Source organism: Opisthocomus hoazin, chromosome 9 (assembly GCF_030867145.1).
Source record: "Opisthocomus hoazin isolate bOpiHoa1 chromosome 9, bOpiHoa1.hap1, whole genome shotgun sequence".
NCBI lineage: Eukaryota > Metazoa > Chordata > Aves > Opisthocomiformes > Opisthocomidae > Opisthocomus > Opisthocomus hoazin.
Window position 1 is genome coordinate 9,868,538 of NC_134422.1, and position 13,336 is coordinate 9,881,873.

Below are 13,336 nucleotides of genomic sequence, written 5' to 3' on the forward strand. Positions count from 1 at the left end.
CATAAATATGAAATGTCTTCCAGCTATTCTTATGAGCAGCTTTCTTTCATGATCAGCTCATTGGCTTAAAGTTAGAGCAGATTTCTTCATTGTAGTGAATGGTATGAAGTTAGAAAGTTTGGCCCTTTCTTGAACAGTTTCTTATTTTTAAGTTTAATACTGTGAGTTACTCTACTGTGACGTTAGTCTTGTCTATTTTGGATCTAAATATCTAATGTTCAAATTTAATTGTGATTGTAACTGTGCTTCCAGTGTAATGCAGTGCAAATGCCTTTCCTTTGTTCAGCTTGTAGTCTCTGTTGACTTTACTAAGCACTTACAATCACAGCCAGCAAGATACACATATATATCTTTCTAGTCACAAGCATCCCGAAACTTACAAGTGAAACAAGATGTGCTGGACATGCTGGAGTGATAATAAATGTGTTAGCAAACTGTTAGACTATCTCCACAGAACTGTGTATCAGTTGAGATAATCAAATAAAGGAAAACATTGTATAAGATAGATAGATTTAAAAAAAATCGGGTCTTCAAGCTTGGCAAAGCATGATAAACACCTTTGATATTTAACATGTTTATCAGCTGTGAAAAATGAATCTAGATTTCATCAAGTTACAGGTCTTTGGAAAAAAGTGAATTTCCATATGCTCAGGAAAGACATTTCCTTTCTTAACACCTACAGTTGGAAATTTTTTTTCTCACTGAATTTCCTCCATCCCTCTCAGGTCCCCAGACCTGACCTTTCTCAGTGTACAGCACCTCCTCAGCACACGTGAGATGTTCCAGCTCCTACTGTTGAGCTGACTGTGTACGTACCATTCCTGATTCACAGACCTAAGGGAAAGCTGTACCTTCTTTATACTGATTACCTTATATAATTGCTGTAGACCAATTTGAAGCCAAGTAACAGATTTAAATACTGAATATGGAATCACAAGTAGCTCTCTGTTTGGTCAAGGAGCTTAAAGCTCTTGTTGTTATGCATTGCCTGTTCAGTCCAACTTAGAATTAAGTGAGTCATGTACGAGCTCCTCCAGTACTGACTGATCATGGGATGTTGTGGAAGGAAACTGCCTTTTCTGTGTTTTCAGTGTTTTCAGTCTGCTTTTATACAGAGTAAAGAGGAAAGCTAACTCTTTGGAATTCAGAAAGGAAAAAATCCTAGAGTGGATGAGAGGGAAGAGACTCTAAAAAGTCTGAGATGAAAACTTGATCAGACCACGAAATGGGGGCTGGCTAAAAACTAAAAAGGCAGGTCAATGAGGCAGGGATTTAATTAGGTTTTCTTGAAAATCAGAGATTTCATTGGGAGCCCTAAAAGCTAGTGAGATGGTGGGGATAAAGAAGATGGGTATCAACAAACGGGTTGTGTGGTTCCAGTGATCATGTTATAGTCGCCCTGCTATGAGCAAAGGGATCGATAAGGAAAACTCTGGAACTGGCTATACAAAGTGTAGGAAAAAGAAAGTTAGGAGTGGAGTGAGGAGACACAGCTTGAATAAAACAAGCCAGAGCAAGAGAGAAGAGTCTGCTCTTATTAAGCCAATTGAATGCTAACATTGGATTCTGTCTCTGCCATGCAGCCCCTGTGTGATACAGTGAGTTTAAACTAACATTGCACAGGTGATTGGTAATTGCGTTTGTTACTCTTTGGACATGCAGTGAATTAATCCACCATCTGATTTAAGAAATGTTCCCAAACAGGGATGAAAGTTGTGCTCTGAACATGCAAAGTGCTATAGAGCACCTAATTAAATGGGTATCAAATTGAGGATCTAAAAGGAGTGTAAATTTTTATTTAATGTCTTCCTTCAGTCCTTTGTCCAGAAAGCAATCATAGTCTCTCCTCTTTAAACTGATGTTAGGAAACTTGATGTGTGTACAGTTGCAGAGGGTCCAGTAATCCCAGTACATTTGTGTGTTTGGGTCTGGAGGGAAAGAGACCGCGCTTATTTTCATTGCTAGTACAAAAGAATCATAGAATGGCTTGGGTTGGAAGGGACCTTAAGAGGTCATCTAGCCCAACCTCCCTGCAGTGAACAGGGACATCTTCAACTATATCAGGTTGCTCCGAGCCCCATCCAACTTGACCTGGAATGTTTCCAGGGATGGGGCCTTCACTACCTCTCTGGGCAGCCTCTTCCAGTGTTTCACCACTCTCATTCTAAAAAAATTTCTTCCTTGTATCCAGTCTAAATCTACCCTCTTGGAGTTTAAAACCATTACTCCTTGTCCTACCGTGACAGGCCTTGCTAAAAAGATTGCCCCATTTTTCCTATAGGCAGTCTTTAAGTGTTGAAAGGCCAAAATAAGGTCTCAGTGCAGCCTTCTCTTCTCCAGGCTGAACAGCCCCAAGTCTCTCAGCCTTTCCTTGCAGCAGAGGTGCTCCAGCCTTCTGATCATTTTTGTGGCCTCCTCTGGCCCCACTCCAACAGGTTCCATGTCTTTCCTGTGCTGAGGGCTCCAGAGCTGGATGCAGGACTCTTGGGGGATTCTCACCAGAGCAGAACAGAGGGGCAGAATCCCCTCCCTTGGCCTGCTGGGATGCAGCCCAAGATATGGTTGACCTTCTGGGCTGTGAGAACTCACTGTCAGATCCTGTCCAGCTTTTCATCCCCCAGTACCAAGTCCTTCTCTGCAGGGCTGCTCTCCATCCCTTCATCCCCCTGCCTGTAGTGATACAAGGAGTTGCCCCGACCCAGGTGCAGGACATTGTACTTGGCCTTGTTGAACCTCATGAGGTTCACACAGGACCAGTTCTCCAGCTTGTCCAGGTCCCTCTGGATGACGGCCCATCCTTCTGGCATGTCAACTGCACCAGTCAGCTTGGTGTCATCTGCAAACTTGCTGAGGATGCACTCAATCCCGCTATGTCATTGATGAAAATGTTAAACAGCACCGGTCCCAGTACAGACCCCTAAGGAACACCACCCGTCACTGATCTGCATTTGGAAATTGAGCTGTTGACCACTACCCTCTGGCTGCAACCATCCAACTGTTTCCTTATCTACCGAACAGTTCACCCATCAAATCTGTATCTCCCCAATTTAGAGGGAAGGGTGTTGTGGGGGACCATGTCAAAGGCTTTACAGAAGTCCAGATAGATTATGTCTGTTGCTTTTCTCTTGTCCACTGATGTGGTCACTGCATTATTGGTCAGACAGGACTTGCACTTGGTGAAGCCATGCTGGCCATCTCGAATCACCTTCCTGTCCTCCGTGTGCCTTAGCATAGCTTCTAGGAGGATCTGTTCCAGGATCTTCCCAGGCACAGAGGTGAGGCTGACAGGTTGGTACTTCCCAGGGTCCTCCTTCCTACCCTTTTTAAAAGTGAGCACAATGTTTCCGCACTTCCAGTCACCAGGGACTTCACCTGACTGCCATGACCTTTCAGATATCATGGAGAGTGTCTTGGCAACTACATCAGCCAGTTCCCTCAGGATCCTGGGATGCATCTCATCAGGTCCCATAGACTTCTGTAGTTTACGTTCTTCAGGTGGTCATGAACCTGATCTTCCCTTACAGTGGGAGGGGCTTTACCCCCGTCGTCCCCATCTTGTGGTCCATTGACTCAGGAGGGGTGAGGAGAGAGGTTGCCAGTGAAGACTGAGGCAGAAAGGTTGTTGAGTACCTCAGCCTTCTCCTCATCTGTCGATACTAGGTCACCGTTCTTGTTCATCAGGAGGCATACGCTTTCTTTTTAACCTTCCTTTTCTGGCTGACATACCTGCAGAAGCCCTTTTGGTTACTCTTTGCATCCCTTGCCAAACTCAGCTCCAGCTGCACCTTGGCCCTCCTGACCCCCTCCCTACACAACTGGGCAGCGTCCCTGCACTCTTCTCAGGATACCTGTCCCTGCTTCTACTCCCTGTGCAGTTCCCTCTTGCTCTTTAGTTTGACCAGCATGACTGAGTCGAGGCATGCTGGTCTCTTCTGTTCCTTGCCTGCTTTCTTACACCTGGGGACTGAGAGCTCTTGCGCTTTATGGAAGGCATCCTTAAAGATCTGTGAGCTCAGTTCTGCTCCCCTGTCCCTGAGGACCGTTTCCCAGGGGGTCCTATTGACTAACTCCTTGAAGAGCTGGAATTTGGCTTTCCTAAAATTTAGGGTCCTGACTATACTCCTCACTTTCCCGATATTCCTCAGGACTGTGAACTCCACCAATGTGTGATCACTGTAGCCCAGGCTGCCTCCAGTTTTGACGTCACCGATGAGCTCACTTGCACTGGTGACCATCAGGTCCAGTATTGCATCCCCTCGAGTAGGGGTGTCTATTACCTGGCTTAAGAAATTATCCTCAATGCACTCTAGGAGTCTAGATTAGTTGCAAAGAAGTCTGATAAGTTTGGAGACACAAATTGGTGGTAGCTTCTTTAGAATTAAACCAGTTTTTGCCCTGCAGGCTTCTCTGTTTTTATTCAACTGTATCGGGCAATCTAATAAAACATAGGATTTTCTCCTGCAAACTTCGACGTGGTTGTATCTGTTGACCCGTGACAACACTACTACTCTGTATGCGTGTATGCACACTGTACGTGTGAAATATTAGATTAACTGCAAAACTGTGAATTACAAAGGAACATTACCTGGAGATAGTATTCAATTTCAGAAGGCAATGTGTTTCTACATATATATGTATATACACACACACATTATACCACACTCCTGATAAAAAAGTCATAATGTGGTGAAATTGGAACATATTTTTATGCATATAGTTGATGAAAGAGGGAAAGGAAAGGAGCTTTTAAATGATCTTTTGCTTTCACTTCAGTGGTCAAGGAGTTTATGTCAGTGATGGAAGATGATGTTATTGTTTGATTTGGACTGTTAATTACTGTCCTCTGGATTCTGAATTATTAAATCTCCTGTTTCCATCCCTCACTGAAGACTTTTTTAAATGGAACAGCTCAGGCTCTATTTTGTAGAATTTAGTTTGGGGATAATTTGGGCTTTGCTGTCAGTGGATATTGTCTTACCTTGGTGTCTAAGTACCGGTAGAGGGAGGCAGTTCTTATACACGTTTTGAACATTTCCTTTTGGCTGTCATCGGGCTTCTGTATGCACAGTTGCAATGGTTTTGAACAGCCTTATGAAGGCACGACTGCAGAGGTAGAAGTTTTCAACTCTTGTTTCTTGAGTTCTGCTCTGGGGAACCAGTTACCTGAGATTTGGTGTTGCACTCTTTGGCTCATTTGTTGGATCATTGCTTTGTTGTCTGTGTCACCTGGTATCTTGTTGGATATTGTCAGATCTTGTGTTATTTTTGGCACATGTTTTTGCTCCTCAGTAAGTTAAAAAATCTTTTTAAACCAAAAAATGTAGTATTAGACTTTGAATAGACCTGGAGTCACCATTTCTAGTCGTCATTCTGATATCCATATGTGAAAATATCTGTCTTACTAAAACTCAGACATAAAAGCTAGAAGAAAGTTGGGCGGCTTGGGATGTTCAGCGGTGTTCTTTAAATATAGCAGCAGACCAAGGCGGGATGAAGCTGCTGTGAATTGCTGTCTCCTGCATCTCCTGTGTGCAGCATCAGTTGTACACAATTTTCTGTTGGTGCTGCTTAGCATATTTGATGTAGTAAGAAGTCTTTTGAATGTATAATTAAATATGTGTTGTCAAAGAGTAATGAGATCTCCATCAGTATTAGATTAAAAGCCTAATTATATGCAAGCTAAGACCCTTGTTTTAAAGGGAGGCTGAGTTTCCAGACAAGTTCATTCCACTGTTACACATAACTCAGGCTGGACCGAAAGCTGCCAGCTACCGTGAGTAGAGAAGCGAAACAAAAAGCTTGGCTGGGATGACGATCTGCAACAGGGCTCCCTCTGCAATGTCCCCAGTCTGACAGCCTGGCGGGATTTGGGGAGGAGAGAGGCAGCTACTCCATACCTTGAGTCTGTGCCTAGGCATCTGCCCTTCATTAGCTAGCGTACTTGAGGGACAGACAATTTGTCTGATATTATGAGCTATTTGTTAGAACGGAAGCAGACATGCACCAATAGTGGGTGTGACTTCCCTATATGCAGAAGTCCCGTTCATAGAATCACAGAATCGTTAAGGTTGGAAAAGACCTCTAAGATCAAGTCCAACCGTCAAGCCAACACCACTATGACTACTAAACCATGACCTGAAGCGCCACATCCACATGTTTTTTGAACACCTCCAGAGATGGGGACTCCACCACCTCCCTGGGCAGCCTGTGCCAATGTTTCACAACTCTGTCAATAAAGAGATTTTTCCTAATATCCAATCTAATTATGAAATACTTGTTACTTATAACAAGTGACATCTTGAAGTGGTCTTGTCTGCCATCTAACATTACAGACCTTTTTTTTTTTTTGGCAGTAGGGCTGGATTTTTTTGCAAAAATGTGTGTTTCTTCTGAAGTTATTTGGTATGGGAGAATACTGGCTTCTGTGGGAATTTAGTGTTCATTTTTAAGCCGGCTGGCAAGTACATGGTTCATGTGTATTCACAAACTTGCGTTTACCACAAGTAAATTTTTTGCAGTTGCCAAAGTTTGTGTATTTTAAATGGCTGAGAAGGAGGTGCTAACAGAGTACAAATTCCCCAGCGGAACAGCACGCTAGGACTGAACCTGGTCCCTTGCTGGAACACAGGTGCTGGGCATTTGGGGTTATTTTCTCACAGAATCACAGAATCACAGAATAGTAGGGGTTGGAAGGGACCTCTGTGGGTCATCTAGTCCAACCCCCCCGCCGAAGCAGGGTCACCTACAGCAGGCTGCACAGGACCTTGTCCAGGCGGGTCTTGAATATCTCCAGAGAAGGAGACTCCACAACCTCCCTGGGCAGCCTGTTCCAGGGCTCCGTCACCCTCAGAGGGAAGAAGTTCTTCCTCATGTTCAGCCGGAACTTCCTGTGCCTCAGTTTGTGCCCATTACCCCTTGTCCTGTCACTGGGCACCACTGAAAAGAGCTTGGCCCCATCCTCCTGACACCCACCCTTCAGATATTTGTAGGCATTTATAAGGTCCCCTCTCAGCCTTCTCTTCTTCAGGCTGAACAAGCCCAGTTCCCTCAACCTCTCCTCGTAGTGGAGATGTTCCAGTCCCCTCACCATCCTTGTAGCCCTCCGCTGGACTCCATCCCTCAGTACTGAGTACTGACATGCAGCATCTGATGAACTGTATATACTTTTTTAAAAAAGTCTCATCTGAAATGGGAATGAACTGAACATTGTGTTTTCAAATGTTTCCTAAGGGAATACTACATCACCATGGTGAAATGGGTAAGCAACACCAAGGCTGTGGTGAGGTGGTTAAACAGACCTCAGAATATCTCCATCCTTACAGTTTGTGAAACTACAACTGGGGCTTGCAGCAGGGTAAGTTGGATTTTTTCCTAAACTCTCTTTTCAAGGTTTCTTCCTGCATTTTGTTTTCATACTCAGAAAAAGCTTTTCAGAAAGCAATTTGCAGATGCAGTAGTTGCAAGCTGCATATATTAGCCAACAGGGAGGAAATAGATGTGAGAAAATTCCAAATCTGGTGAAATGATTTCATGCAGTTAGCAACTTTGAGTGATGCTTTCACAATTACTAAGCTTTGTTCATTGATTAACTTCAGTGGAAACTGCAGTTGCTGAACATCGTGTAATTTAGATATAGCTAGCGCAGTGACAAGCAAGCTTGTCTTCCGTCAGATATTTTCAGCTGCCTGATTTCTCCTCTTTCCCCCTACAGAGTTTCATTTCAGATCTGTCTCTCGCAGCTTACGTGTGTTTAAGGAAAAGGTGTAAAATTCTGATAATTCCTGCAAATTTGATAGCAGAATTAAGTAACTTCAGAAAAACATAAAATTGAAAGGCAACTGGGATGTTTCATTCTGAATGTAAGCCAAACTGAAATACATTTTTCTATTTCAGTCCAGCCGCATTGCGTCCCTTGACCCAGACTTTGACTTCTGACACTCCAGCATTACGTCTCTCCATTTCCACAGTCAATCTTGCATCTTGAATGCAGTTGGCCACTCTCCCATTCTGAGTCACAGTCTCTTCCCAGAACTAGCTAAAAGTATAAGTATTTTCTATACATGCTAATATCAGTACCAACAGATGCTCCGAAGTAGAGGGTATAATTTGACAAGATAAGTGGTTATGAGTGATTAATGTGGGTCTAAGTTTGGCCTCTGAGTCAAAAGGCTCCCATCAGTGTCTGCTACTGAAGTCAGTCATGCTTGAAGTGGTGGGGACTATTTCCGAGCTTGTCTGCTGCTTTTGCTACATAATGCAGATAGCTTTTCCTGACTCCAGAACTGTGAATAAGTGCCTGAACTGTGGATTAAGATGGTGAACATGGAGATTTGTTGATTGGGTTGCTTTTTACGTGTTCCTGCAAGCCTCGTGCCCCTTTCTTGAGAAAGTCGGTCGGGAGCCACTGTGAGTGGTCACTTCTGAGAGGAAACCCTTGTGTGCTCCAAGGTCAGTTGGACTTGTCTGAAGTAGGTGTCCAGGGAGCTGTAATCCAGGACATAATGGAAGAGAGAGACTGAGAAGTCCCACTCCAGAAGAAATAAAGTGCAGCGGAGGACCGTGTAGGTGGGTGGGGAAGGGTAGCGATGCAGTGTCACCCTGCAGAGCACAGCTCAGACGGGGCTCATGCTCGTAACCCTGAGTGGTTCTTACGCTGCGTCCGCTTGGGATAAGGTGATGCTCTTGAATTCAGTAACGGATGAGGAAAGGCCATATTGTGAGGGTTTAACATTGTACCAGACCATTTGATTTCAGCTGTGAACCTATTACTTTTTTTAATATTTTTTAGCATTTTGCACATGTTCTTAATTCCAAAAAGTACTGTATAAAACCAGCTGCAATAGTAGCTACACATTTTTCATTTTTCCGGCCATGTATCTACAGATGCTTCTATAGCTAATGAATTTTCATGACTTCAGTGTGACTGACAATTTACAACAGTTGACGTATATTCTATATTTTTTCCCAACAATGTGTGTATGGTATTTGAGGGTTTTTTTAGATGGCATGATGTGAAATATGAGTGTGACCAATAAAAAACAATCATTTGCATATTTTTTTTTTTCTTCACTAAAGCCACACTACAACACATTAAAGCAAGGGATTGTGGTTTGAAAAGGTCTCACACTTTGAGCTTGGTGCTGGCTGTTTGCCCAGTGTTGATGAAGGACCTAAAATATCCAGTTGTCAGATGATGCCTAGAGGTAAAAAACAAATATAACTGCCTGTGTAAAGCTTCTTGATAGCTAATCAGAACGGAATGAAAAATGCATTCTTAGGTCCCCTGTGGTGTTCTACCAAAAAGTCTGAATAAAGCAGCTCACTTTGTAATTAAATTATTGTTTATTTGAATGTAAGTGCCAATGAAGAGATGTGAAGACACAGTAGGAAAAAACCTACGAAATAGCTAGAGACCTTTTGCTGAATGTGGGAAATATTTTTGATCTATAGCTATTTCATGAAAACATTTTTTTATTTTTTTAGAAATATGAAATGCAGTCAGACCTATGGCTTCCTAAACAGGTATAGTATAAATACTGTTTCTGGCTGTATAATGTGTAATTGCTTTAGTGTCATTTTTATTTAATTTTTTGTTATTTTATAAGCTATTAAAATCCATTGCTTTTGAAACTGATACTTTTTAGGATCCTAAATTAATTTAACATCTGAGGATTATAGCAGTGTCTCTGTAAACATTCAGATGGCAGCTTACTTCTCTGGTAGTGGTAATCCTGTCACTTAGCATCCCAGAGAGGACATTTCACTCTCTAGCTAACTGTGTCAGTGGTGGAAAGAGATCCGCGCTTCCAGAGAGCAATTCAGCTCTTCGAACTGAGACACCTGTCTGGCATTCAGAGGCAATGTTCCCTTCAGTTTCCCATCTCTGCATTCAGTGAAGTAAGCACTTAGATGACCAGCTGATTGACTGCCTAACTCTTGGATGGTTAAAGATAGATCAGACGAATCCTATTCCAAGCATGTCCTATATACTGTGCTGATTTTTTTTTTCCAATTAAAAAATAACCTCACTAAATTAAACCCAAAGGAGTTCAAAGATTAGAGGTCATACAGGCTGTAACTGGAATGTGTAAGAATAATATTTCTAAATTCATACCCAGAACAATATGTTGAACTAATGTCAGTAAATGATTCGATTTCCATGGCTTCAGAAGAGCCATCTAATAAATGGATGAAACACATTCTATTTAAAATACATTTCAGGCTTCATTTTGCAATGTGCAAATGAGAAATCATTTTAAAAAATCTTTGCTTTTATAGCAAGCCGTTTTCCTTTAATATTTCTGTGTAAAGTTAGACATGGAGTGATGGTATCACATCAGGCTACAATTTATGGTAAGACTGTCATTCACTTCAATGTGGTTATTTTTTCCGTACAATTTAATCAGAGTCAGTGAGTGTTCCATTACGTGGTAGTGTTTTGCTGAGTCCAGACCATGGAAACATTTGCTCTCCTCATCACTAGCAGGACTTATCTCTGTCATCAATTGTGAGTCTGTAAAGGAATGTATCCATGCCTACCAGCCCTTGCATTGGGAGGGGAGAGTGTTGCAAGGGCTGTCACCCTGTGCTTTAGGACAAGATTGCACAATGGTAACTACTGGAGTGAACTATATTTACCTGTAGCCATCACATTGTTGTTGATCTTAGCAGAATATATTTAAAATCTAAGGATTTTTGTCCAGTTATTTTATGAGCACAGTACCTACCAAAACCAAGGAGACAAAAAACTGAAGCTGATGGGTTGTTTTTTGAATTTTAGTGGAAAGTGTGACAAACTAACACAATCTTACGTCTGTAGAACGAAGAACCAGTTTTCTCCAAGGACGGCAGTAAGTTCTTCATGACTGTCCCGGTGAAGCAGGGAGGACGGGGCGAATTTCACCACATAGCCATGTTTATCGTACAGGTAAAGTTTTGCTTCAGGCTGCTGTTAATATCCTAGGGGATATCTAATATCTAGGACTTTTACTGAGGATGCATGACCAAAGCAAAGAGTTGCAATTCAATAGTCTGAGCGCATGTGTTGTGATAATTTGTCCTGTCCAGGTTGTCGCTTGGATATTGCAGAGTAATCGGAGCGCTCTCTCTCTTTTCTTAGACCTCTGCTGTGGTGGCATGTAAGGTCTCTAAATGAAAAAATGAGTACTTCCAAAGTACTCTCTGTGGAAGATTTCGTGTTTTCTTCGTACCTCTATAGACAAGTAGAGATATTTTCTTGTTAAACTCTTCTGTCAATAATAATGTTGCATAGCTGCAGAAATTCAAGGGACCTGCAGAAACGCTCATTTTAGCCTCTTTATATTCACTATATATGCATAAGTATAATTTTAAATGTCAGTTCAGAATTCTGGTCTTACACATAACAGTAAAGGGAGGCAATACCCAAAACATTAAATTTTGTGAAAATTAGGATTCTCTTATTACCTTTTGGAACATTTTCCAGTGGCTTCCATTTCCCAGGGTCATTGCTTTTTCCAAAGAAGAATCTGAAAGAAGATAAATTTGCACTGTGACTTTGAAGGTCACCAGTATGAAGTTGTGATGAACTAATAATGGAAATTATGCCCTGGAACGGAACACTCCAAGGCATCCATTTAAATCAGCAGAGCATTAATCCAGGTACTTTAGCAGAGCCATATGACATAGGAGGAATTATCAAGGTACCCAAAACATCAAAATAGCAGACTTGGCACCAGGCAGCTCTATTATCTCCCTTTATGACAGTGTTCTGGTATGAACATTATGAAGTCTGAAATATGTTCACAGTGTACTGCAGACAGAAAAAGAGCAAAAGAACTTTAATGAAAATTTAGCCTGAAGAAGCAAGAACAAGACACTTGTTCACTAGAGTAAATATATCATGAAAGAATCGGAGAAGAAAAAAGGGATCAAAGGCTTGCTAAATTCTGTCTTCTAAAGGAAACAGATACTTAGGTGGTATCTGGTAAAGGTATATTAATATAGTAACCACACAAAAATTCACACCAGAACAAAACCATTTAGTCAAGTCTTATTTTGGTTTCTTTCCCAATATGAATAGGTATCTTTAAAATACATGAAATAATAATAATGTAGATATGAAAATTAGCTTGCAACATTCCCAAGGATGTTACAGATACAATCAGACTTGTAGGCTGTGACATTTTTCAGTACTGAAGAGCCCAGGAAGCTTGATCCAAATTCAGGAAAATAAAAGATCAAGCCCACTCCTACTCAATAAGATAATTAAATATATACCCACTTATAAATACATGTTATAATCCCACTAGAATAATGTTTGAAGTCAAGCTTATGATTAAGAGTTTAGTATTTTACCCTGTTTAGGCAGAATTAGAACCCTGGGTACTGCACAAATCCAAAAATCAAAAATACTTCTATTTTTACTGCCATCACTATGAGTAAACAAGTCTGAATGGTATCACCAGTGACAAATTTAGCTTTAAGTATATAGCTACTCCTGAGAAGAAGCAGAAATGTGATATCCCATGTATCAACCGTTATTCATCAATAAGCAACATTCTGCGTGGTAATGGGGCTGATACAGAGCAATAAAGGACAGGAAATGTGTTTATATGATGTGTTTTACACAGTGCATTAATCTGATTGTCCATTATTTCTAAAGCAAACACGGAGGCATAAAAATTATATTAACCGTTGCACATAAAGTCTTTTGTCACATCAGATGTTTGTCACACCTTGTGAGAGCCACAGCGGCGTAACAGGTGCCCTGCAGAATTTAAAGCAGTTGGCAATCTCCAGTACCCAGATGATCACATTTTTTTTGTGATGGAGCTCAGTTAAGATTGGAATTTTGTATTCAGATTCTCGTTACTTCTCTGTACTACTCAAGATGGTTGTCAGCTCATTCACAGAAATCAGCCTCCAAGTGCAGGAGAGTTAAAACACAGAACCAACATGAATCACAGAATCACAGAATAGTAGGGGTTGGAAGGGACCTTTGTGGGTCATCCAGTCCAACCCTCCTGCTGAAGCAGGGTCACCTACAGCAAGCTGCACAGGACCTTGTCCAGGCGGGTCTTGAATATCTCCAGAGAAGGAGACCCCACAACCTCCCTGGGCAGCCTGTTCCAGGGCTCCGTCACCCTCAGAGGGAAGAAGTTCTTCCTCATGTTCAGCCGGAACTTCCTGTGCCTCAGTTTGTGCCCATTGCCCCTTGTCCTGTCACTGGGCACCACTGAAAAGAGCTTGGCCCCATCCTCCTGACACCCACCCTTCACATACAGTGACAAAGTAAATTTTAATGTCTCACTTTAGATTAATTTAATCACTGAGGCTTATTTGTCAGTCTTACAAG

General features: G+C 41.8%; 1 protein-coding gene across 2 annotated transcripts in view; it reads left to right on the forward strand.

Moving 5' to 3' along the window:
• DPP10 (dipeptidyl peptidase like 10) overlaps positions 1–13,336 on the forward strand; it is a 583,710-nt gene that overhangs the window by 534,459 nt on the left and 35,915 nt on the right. For both annotated transcript variants that reach the window (XM_075430457.1, XM_075430456.1), the window contains exons 11-13: positions 7,231–7,354; positions 9,484–9,522; positions 10,820–10,927. In XM_075430457.1, coding sequence (XP_075286572.1) covers positions 7,231–7,354; positions 9,484–9,522; positions 10,820–10,927 — 271 coding nt within the window. The remainder of the gene's footprint in view (positions 1–7,230; positions 7,355–9,483; positions 9,523–10,819; positions 10,928–13,336) is intronic.